Consider the following 10,536-nt stretch of genomic DNA (forward strand, 5'->3'; position numbering starts at 1 on the left):
GGGTTTAGTCTATAGGCGTGATAGAGTTAACTATAGGTGATTACGGGTTAACTCCTAGATGTTAAAGGATTAAGCCTATAGACGATAAAAGGTTAAAGGATTAACTCTAAGTTTTAAGATTTTATTCTACAGATGTAAAAAAGACTGAGTCTATAAGGGAAAGGGTTGTGTATAAGTGTGAAAGGCTTGAGTCTATAGTTGTTTGAAAGTTATATATAGGTTTTAAAATGTTAACTATAGGTGATTAAGAGTTAACTCCATAGGTGTTAAGTGGCTAAGCCTACAGATTATTAAGGGTTAACTCCAAACATGTTAAAGGATTAAGCCTATAGGTGAAAAAAGGTTAATTGTATAGGTGTTCAAGGATTAGGTATATAGGTGATAAAAGATAAACAATATTTGTTTAAAAATGTTAAACTCTATAGGTGTTAAAGAATTGATTCTATAGGGGAAAGGGTTATGTATAGGTGTTAAAGCATTGAATCTCTATGTGTTAAATAATTGAGTCTATAGGTGGGGGGTTGATTCTATGGGTGTTAGGTTTAAGACTATGGGTGTTAAAGGGTTGATTCTATGGGGGTTAAATTGTTAATTCTAGGTGTTAAGGGGTTAAGTCTATAGGTGTTAAAGGATTAATTCTATAGCTGTTAGTGTTATGTCTCTAGGTGTTAAAGTATTGATCCTATAGTTGTTAAAGGGTTAACTCTATAGGTGTTAAATGATTGGTTTATTATACAGGTGTTAAAGGGTTAACTCTTTATGTATTAGCTGGTAAACTCGATTTTAAAGGTGTTAAAGCATTGAGTATCTAGGTGTTAAAGGGTAATATCTATAAAAGTTAAACAATAAAGTCTATAGATGTTAAAGGGTTAAGTCTATATATATATGTGTATTAGACACTTACGTTTACCTCAGAGACGGGTTTCGTTAGTCAGGTTGTGTGTTATAAACGACTGACAGAATGTAGCTACATCCCCAAAAGTAAACAGAAGTTACGTTTCTCCCACTTCTTTATCACCTCTTTCGACATCCTTGCTTGTGTCATTCATCACTGCTCAGCTTGTGTTTAATGAATTTAATGACTGTAAAGTCTTGGCATGCTCTGCTGCTCTTTTGAAAACATTTCTAGTGGGATAGGCTACTTTCATTCTTTAGCATTATGAAGACCAGGAGATGCTAAATTAAAGGCTTCCTTTAGCTTCCCCAAAAGAAACTCCATCTGCTGGAAACTACAGCTTTATTTGGCTTTGGCTTTAAGTGAATGTTAATTTCAGTAGGGATGCACAATCATATCAGAATGGTATCAGTATTAGATTTAGATTTTTTTTTTGCTGTGAGAAAGGTGATTCTGGACTGGGGTTATGTATAGGTGTTAAAGAATTGAGTCTATGGGGAAAGGGTTATGCCTAGGTGTTAAAGAATTGAGTCTATGGGGAAAGGGTTATGCCTAGGTGTTAAAGAACTGAGTCTATGGGGAAAGGGTTATGTATAGGTGTTAAAGAATTGAGTCTGTGGGGAAGGGGTTATGTATAGGTGTTAAAGAATTGAGTCTGTGGGGAAGGGGTTATGTATAGGTGTTAAGGGGTTGAGTCTGTAGGTGTTATAGAATTAACTATAGGTTTTAAAATGTTAACAATAGGTGATTAAGGGTTAATTCCATAGGTGTTTAATGAGTCTATAATCTATAGACAATAAAAGCTAAACTAAACCAATTTGATGAATTTTTATGTATCTGCATTGGAATCAGCAGATGTGTACATGAATATCTGTGCATCCCTGGATTTTAGGCCTTCAGTGTCAGAAAGCCTTAGACTTCAAGAACTGTCTCATTGTCCTGTGTGAAGTGTGTCGCTGTAATTGTAACTGACCATGACAAATTTTACATTTTCACTGTTTCCTTCACCATTAATCTTCTTTTAGGGTGTGCTGATTTCACGAATTTAGAATTTAACGCAATGTTATTTATAAAAATACAATTAACCATAGAAATGGTGTAGTTTTGAGAACTTTTCAGCCTCAACCATGATAAAGCTCAGACACAGAAGCTTTAATAGAGAAAATGCTTCAACAACTTTATAGAAGGAAATGGATGATCAGTCTTTGTGAGCTAAAAGATGAGGAGCTGTCTGTGTGTGTGTGTGTGTGTGTGTGTGTGTGTGTGTGTGTGTGTGTGTGAGAGAGAGATGAAGGAGGGGTAAGAGAATGAGAGTTAGTTCTGAGATTTAATCCATGTTTTAGCATAAAGTGTATTCCACCCTCTGAGCTCAACAGAAGTGTTTACATCACTCAATAAATCCATTAATACAACACTAAGCTCTGTAAAAAGAGAGACTTACAGGAGGAAGTTGGGTAAGATGATTACTTTGCGTTAAAAAAAAGTTAACATGAAAGTTGGCAAATTAATTGTGTGCGCTAATGTTGATGGCACTAATTCTGACCTTATTTCCCATGGTAAATGTCTGAGTAACATTAAGACCAAAGCTATGTATTAAAGAAACCTGCTTGACAACGAACAGATACAAGATATAGACTTCGGGTCCAGACACTAGACTAGGGCTTTTGTCAGCACTTATGTTTTTTTTTATGTTTTTTTTTTTTTTTTTTACTTTCAACTGAAATATTTAATTGTAGTGTTTCCTCTGATTGTGTTCAGTTAGTTACAGTTTCCTGTACACTATTAAAAACACACCAGTGCTGCATAAACTGGGTGCTTTATACTGTACTGTTATTCAGCTTATGACCCAAACAACTTCTAAAAATGTGCAGTTTCCCAACATGAGGACCAGACATTGCTTTTATAAATGGAATCATGGTTAACATAATTTGGCTTTTTTTAACTAGTTTGACTAGTTTGCAAACTAGAGTTTGCAAAATAAAAACTCTTTAATGTCAAAGTGAAAACAGATTTCTATAAAAAATTAAAGTAAGAAAAATGGTATAGTGTAAAATAAGAGACTGCATAAATGTTCACCCCCTCGTGACTGACCTAGTCCAACAGAAGTCCAGGCAGTTGGTGCTAAAAGGACATTGTGAGGATGGCCTGCAGATTTACACTTGCCATATTCCTTCCTTTTCCTAATGATGGATTTAACTGAATTCCATCCAGTGACTGATTTTCCGAGTTATGTGGAGTGTTTTTGGTCTTAATGGTGTATTTGAAGCCAGGAGTACTGATTAACCAGTAACTGGACCTTCCAGACAGGTTTCTCTATATTGGAATCACTTGAGACACATTTACTGCACTCAGGTGATCACTAGTTCACTAACTGTGAGACTACTAGCACCAACTGCCTCGACCTCTGTTGATTAGGCCAGTCACTTTAAAGGGGGTGAATATTTATGAAATCACTTATTTAGCATTTAATATTTTGCTTTAATTTACACAAAATTCTGTTTTCACATGAAAGAGGTTTTTTTTTGTAAATTCCTGTAAAAACAAAAAAGGCTAATGATATTGATCATGATTCCTTTTATAAAAGTATTTAAAGAGGAAGGTTCTGCCTATATGGTTTTGCCAGGAGATGGCAGCACCAACTGCTCACTCAGCTTCAGACTCACTCAATGAGTCAGAAAATATATTTGTATAATTATCCACTGAAGACCCATTTCACATAAAAACAAGTAATTTATTATACAGTTAACTGATGTTTATTTAGTGGAGTGCTTTACAAGCTGAGGTGCAAAGGTTTCATTGGATTACAATAATAAATTTAATGCAATCAAATTAGTGTTTAATTGGATCAAATGAATTAATTTAATGAAATCAAACTAATGTATTGATGAATTTAATAGATTTTTTAAATAAATTTTTCATTGAATATGAATTTAGTTGATATGAAAACAAACATTTTTTTTGTGTTTTTACTGTACAGCAGGAGTGCCCAATCCTAGTCCTGGTGGTCTCCCATCCTGCATTTTTTAGCTCCATTCCCCAGACCCCTGATCCCAGAAATGAAGGCATTCAGGAACTTCTGGATATTAGAGCAATAGGGGCAAAGGTGCTGGATCTGAAGTTCACAGTGTGGAAGATCTCCAGGACAAGGACTGGGCACTATAGTGTACAGTACAGTATGTTGTATTTGCTATATAACACGTTATATAAATCACATTGATGTTTCATGGACTGATCAACTAAACTAATGTTGATCAGTCACTCATTTCAGAATTGCATTCATCACAACAAGCAAATTACAAAAAAAAATAGAACAAAACTGAGCTACCCTTGAAACAGAACTGAATAGGAACTCTCCAACTCCACAACTTTCACTGCATCATCCTTGTTAAGAAAATTATGGTGAGGATCATCGTGGATAACTGGAACAAAGAAACGAACAGACAAAAAACATGCTGTATATCGACAGATAGAGAAGTACATTGCAGGTCTGTTGTATAAAAGTGATTTTACTGTACAGCAGGGGTGCCCAATCCTAGTCCTGGTGGATTCCCACCCTGTATTTTTAGCTCCATTCCCTAACCCCCTGATCCAGGTAATAAAGGCGTTTAGTAATGTCTGGATATTAAAACAATTGGTGCTGGACCTGAAGTCACTAACATGAGAGATCTCCAGGACTAGGACTGGGCACTATTGTGTACAGTACAGTGTGTTGTATTACATTTATTATATAATACACCCTTAATAATAAAGCTGCTTCAAATGTTTTTTTGAGTAATGCCACAGTAGAACCAGTTTTGGTTCCATAAAGAACTACTATAAATGGACAAATTAAGGTATTTCAATCAGTCCTGTTGCCAAAGGTGTATAAAATAAAGCACCTAGCCATGCAGTCTGCTTTTACACACATTAATGACAGAATGGGGCTTTCCAAAGAGCTCAGTGAATTCCAGCGTGGTGCTGTAGTAGGATGCCACCATCACAACAAGTCACTTGGTGAAACTTCTTCCGTCCTAGATACTCTACCATCAACTGTGAGTAGTACTATTGAAAGGTGGAAGCCTTAGGACCCACAGTAACACAGCCATGAAGTGGCAGACCTCATAGATTTACACAGTGGGGTCACCGAGTACTGAGGCGCTTAGTGCATAAAAGTCCCCAACACTCTCCCGACTCAATAACTGCAGTTCCAAATCAGCAAGACCTGTTAGTGCTACAAAGGGGGCCCACTTCATATTAATGCCAATGGGGTTAGAATGGGATAATAAAAGCTCCTGTATGTATAATGTGCAGGTGTCACAATACTTTTGTCCATATAATGAATGTCTGTAACCTTTTAAAAATATAAGGAACATTCAGTTGATGTAAAGATGTTTCACTTCTAACACATCTCTTTTATAAACACGGTTCTTTATGGAACCAAAATTGATTCCTCTGTAGCATTACTGACAGCATATCAAGGTAAATCAGCACCTCTATTATACATATGCTGCCGGCCGTGGCTCCCAGAACCGCACTCTTCTCTTTGATGACAGCTATCATCTTCTCATAGCAGCTCTGCAAGCACACACCACACGTACAGTTACAGTTTACATCAGAATCTCTTTAAACAGCATTTAATGTAAAACTTTAAGGACATGTCTCCTGTTTTGTTTAGTTTTTTTCTTCTATTAAAAAATAATCTTTTTATGTACTTTACATAAAAATTTGTCTAAATGGCCATTGGGGAACAGTAAGTTGCTTTTCAGGCCTTTGCTGCTATATCTTCTGTATATTTGTCAGAAAGCTGTTTTAACCATCATAAACTACAATACAGATTCGCATAAAATGACTGACTGTACTTATGCATGGTGGAAAATTCTCAGCACATCTGTTACTCCAACATAGTAGAGAAACTGTAGTTTGTATCATGCTGAAGCCTGTGCGCAAAGTCTTGCCGGGTATTTGCTACTGTACGTTTGTGTTATATATTATTACATAAAATGACAACAGGAGTTCATTCCAATATTTCCCATGACTTTTAAGTACTTTTTCAATTTTGTTATTTTTCAAGGACTATTCCATACTGGATTTTAGCCTGTTTTCCAGGACCCGTATGAACCTTGTTGGCTGTTATTCTGTGGAACCAGAAGCTGAAATGCTGAGATTTACCTCTGGATAAATGAGATTAGGGACTATGTTTATCCCGTCACAGGCCGGTGATGTCTTGTTAACACAGCATGTTTTGGGATAGTTCAGTCCCGTGGTCTTGCTGAATGCAGAGTCCTTGAAATCCAGGGTGGAGTTCTCAAAACCACAACATTTGAACTGAGACGACAAAAGGTGGAGTTCACACAAACAGTCTGCTGTTATACAAGCAGATTAGCAGATAGCAGATAGCAGATAGGCAGATAGCAGAGTTTCATTCTCACAGTTATCATGACTGTGTTCCATGCAGTAGAGATGGGGTCTGCTGCAGCTGGGCCCATGTACAGCTTCTGCAGGGTCTGCTTACTGGCTTGGCGCAACACCATACCCACCTTTGAGTACAAATCATAACATAACCATGGGCCTGGGTATCAAAATTTTGTTCTAGCAAATTCCACAGTAGCATGTTAGGGTATATGTCCAAGAACTAAAGCTTAACAATAAGTAGGTCATGCAGCATGGCAACGACTCACACAAGCAATTCTACAAAGAAATTATTAAAGCATGAAAAATTTGGAATGGCCAATTCATCGTCCATCTGACCTGAACCCCAATAGAAATGGTATAGACAGACCTAAAAAGAGCAGTTTACGAAAGGTCATGTAGTTGAGTCATAATCACCACGGAGAAAAACATTTGAACCGTCGTGAAATTTTATTTACACAATGCTAAGGATCCCATACCCAGGCTTTTAATTGTGATTTACCCTTTGCACTGTAATTTAGACCAAGACTAGGCCTAATCCATGTCAATGAAACTAAATAGACAATTATAAACAATTTTTCTAAAATCAAGGGTATAATTAGGAAGTTTGTTCTCCCATCTGCTGCAAATTAAATCCTCTACTCTTTACACCAGATGTTGGAATACTGCAGTGGGAAACTGACTGCATCCAGCCACAAGAGCATTAGTGAGGTCAAGTTCTGATGTTGGATGATTAATTCTGGACCTCCACTGGATCCACTGGCTGAGTGGCACGCACCCACTATGAGTTCAATAATGTTAAAGTAAATTTCTCTGGAGACGTAACTGAACTGGCAAGCTAACGAAACACATGAGACATCAGAAAAAGATTTGATAGTAACAGGGTTTTACCAGCTCTTTGTAAATCAAGACAAAAATGGTTCCCATGACTTCAGCAACAAACACCACTGTCAGTATGAAGAAAAACTGTTGGGAAAATGACAGCGAATTAGAAAACAGTCATAGGAGAGCTGCAAAGAGACTGGCACAAAATCATCCGACTGTGCATGTCATCTTTTTATCTGTGTTTCACCCCACTTCCAGTGAAAGTATTCACCCCCTTAAATCTTTACCCCTTTTATTAATGGAATCATGGTCAATATCATTTGGATTTTTTTTAGGATTAACAAAAATATATAAAGTATCTATAAAGTAATGTCATTAAATCAAAATATATACTGTAAGTGATGAATATTCACCAAATTTAAAATGACTGACCTAATTGAACAGAGGTCCAGGCAATTGATGCTAGAAGTCTCACAGTTAGTGAACAGATCACCTGAGAGAATGTGTCTCAAGTGATTTCAGTACAAAGACACCTGTCTAAAAGGTCCAGTCACTGGTTAATCAATTAATCAATATCACTGAATGGGGTTCAGTCAAGTCCATCATTAAGAAATGGAAGGATATATGGCACATGTGTAAATCTGCCTAGAGCAGGCCGTCCTCACAAACTGAGCGACTGAGTGCAAGAAGGAGACTAGTGACTGAGGCCACCAGATGATGGGAGAGATGGGAGAGACTCATACAACATACAACTGCTTTAAGGGAGAACGGCAAAGGAAATTAAATCTTGATAATGGTTCGCACAAAGGCATTTTTTAGTCTGATGAGACCAAAATGGAGCTTTCTGGCCACCAGACTAGACACTATGATTGGTGAACAAACCATCCCTACAGTAAATCATGGTGGTGGCAGTAGCAATTTAATTCATGAGTATTCATGAGTGTCTTAGTGGCCTTCCTCACTAGTCTCCTTCCTGCACTGTCACTTAGATTGTGAGAACTCTTCAAATACTCTTCAAATGCCTTTTCTCAGGGTAGTGTGGAGTGTTCTTTGGTCTACCTGGTGTATTTGTAACCAGGAATACTGATTTAATACTTAATACTGGGTTAATACTTAATAAAAGGCACTGTAAATCAAGGTAAGGCTGCTGATACAGGAAGTGAAATAGACGGTTCTAAATAATATCAGTATGAATTTAAATAATCTTGCACCAGCAGAAGGCAGTGGCGGTTCTCTTTCCAGGCCCCATAACATCCGATGATGCTGATGAGAATGAGCACATCTCCCATACCGATGAAGGCATAGCTGATTTTGATCTGCATTGAGTAGGAGCCCAGGGCGTACACCAAGGTTTTTGCCCCATAAATGATCCATGAACCCACACTCAGCAGCAGGCAGCCACAAATCTGACACAGAAAGACAGAAGAGCTTAAGGATTCACCATCTATCTATTTTGAAGAGCAAGAAAGTAAAAAATACACATGACAGCTATTACCACTGTGGACATTTGATTTTAGGAAAGGGGTGACCAATGTTTCAGGAATGTAAGCCTACAAAGTTTTCATATTATTAATTAAATGATTAATTAAAAACGCAAATTATTTAGTCTGGGCCCTCCAAACTGTGTGTCCAGTTAAAGGCCAGGGCCAGGGATCAATTTCCCTATTAGAAGAGGTGTCTGGATACTTCTTGACACATAGCCTAAAAAAAAAGATGCCATTTAACCTCGAGACCCCGCGTCCTCATATTGGGACGACTTCCTGTACAAAGACTAGGTTTAGTTTTTATACTTGTTAGGTCCTACTAATCCCAAATAGGGGTCTCAGGAGGTTAAAGAACCACTCTATCGTGTATACACTTTCTTGCAATGTAAGACACTGATGAAAGTGAGGTACTTACAAACATCAATGTACAGAAGCCTATCAGAAGGTATTTCATCCGCATATGATCCCTGTGGTAAAGACTGTCCATTTTAGCCAGCAGATGTTCAGTATTATGAATCTAGTGAAAACCAAGCAGAACAAAATGAGAAAATAGATTTTGCATTAGATTATGCACATTTTTGTGTTTAGGGGCATATCCAGTAAAATGGAGAATGCTTACTGATAAAAATTTATAACTTTACTAGTGCTAGCGGTTAGAGCTCTGGGTTACTGATGACAGGGTTGTGGGTTCGATACCCGAGCTTGGCAAGCTGCCACTGTTGGGCCCTTGAGCAAGGCCCTTCACCCTCTCTCTCTGTTTCCTGGGCGCTGGAGTTGGCTGCCCACCACTCTGGGCGCGTATGTGCACGCGCACCCTCACTGCCCCTTCACTTGTGTGTGTGTGTGTGTGTGTATGTGTGTGTGTGTGTGTTCACTACCACAGATGGGTAAAATGCGGAGGAACATATTTCGCTGTACACAGTACAGTGACAAATACGCGCAATAATAATCTTTAATAAAAGCTAGTACGTTTTTGTTAATACTTTACACACGACTGCCGATTAAACTATGTTTGTGAGTTTGTAATATATGGGCTAATTTATATGCAGAACAAAAACTGAACATAGTTAGCTAGCTAGCTTGTATTGTTGAGGGAGGACGGGAGGAAAGTGCCATATGCTAGTGCTAGCTAGCTAGCAAATAGGCCATAGCAAGGAGCTAACGTTAAGTGTCTGATTATTGGAGCATATTCGGAACATATTCTCCTCAAGAAGTAAAAACTTTTTTATGATTAATGATAAATATGCTTACCTGATATTTGACTGTGTGCTCAGTGAGCTGACGGTAGGTGTCGCTTTAACGCCAATAACGGCTCTGATTGGTTTCCACAGCAACGGCCGCTCGTTCCCTGCGGCAGCAGCAGAGTTCACCACACTGCCGGCCACACTGACTCTGAGTCAGTTTTCATACATAAGATTATTGACCAACATAGAACAACAACAACAAAAATAATTTAAATTGAGCCATCTACAATTTCATAGCTTACAGATTTCATTTGACAGTTTTGTCCATCAGTCAATGAGATTTTTCAGCTTCTTACCCCCAAAAGCTCCAACTTTACATTTCTAAAGTAAAAGCTTCCTCAAACCAAACTTTCCACCCCGTCCACCCGCCCCAATAATGCATGTCTTGTACAAAGTCCCACCATTAAACAGACTCTGAGACTGGAACTGACAACATCATTTGAGAAGCGCCAGAAGGAAAATAAGGGGGGGTTGGGGGCGTCTTGGCCTGTGGAGCTTCTTCCCCAGAGTTGCCCTACAGCAGGGGTGGGGAACTAAGAGCTGGAGTCCAGCACAGTTTGGTCATAGTTGTGATCTTCCTGCTCTAACACACCAGACTAACCTGCATATTAACAGACGCAAGTTTGAATCAGGTGTTCCCCACCTCTGCCCTACAGCTTTGCTGTACTTTTGACACCCTGTTGGTATACAGTAAATCTGG

At 38.2% G+C, this 10,536-nt stretch overlaps 1 protein-coding gene across 1 annotated transcript; it reads right to left on the reverse strand.

The window, feature by feature from the left end:
• Nucleotides 1-4,263: 4,263 nt before the first annotated feature.
• On the reverse strand, nt 4,264-9,079 carry LOC140573566 (tetraspanin-16-like). The gene is made up of 7 exons (XM_072693006.1): nt 9,008-9,079; nt 8,320-8,514; nt 7,175-7,249; nt 6,304-6,411; nt 6,044-6,199; nt 5,366-5,449; nt 4,264-4,314 (listed from the first exon to the last, which is right to left on the reverse strand). Exons 1-7 carry the CDS (start codon nt 9,077-9,079, stop codon nt 4,264-4,266), a joined length of 741 nt encoding a protein of 246 aa, XP_072549107.1.
• Nucleotides 9,080-10,536: the final 1,457 nt, after the last annotated feature.

Source organism: Salminus brasiliensis, chromosome 12, assembly GCF_030463535.1.
Source record: "Salminus brasiliensis chromosome 12, fSalBra1.hap2, whole genome shotgun sequence".
In the NCBI taxonomy this organism is placed as follows: domain Eukaryota; kingdom Metazoa; phylum Chordata; class Actinopteri; order Characiformes; family Bryconidae; genus Salminus; species Salminus brasiliensis.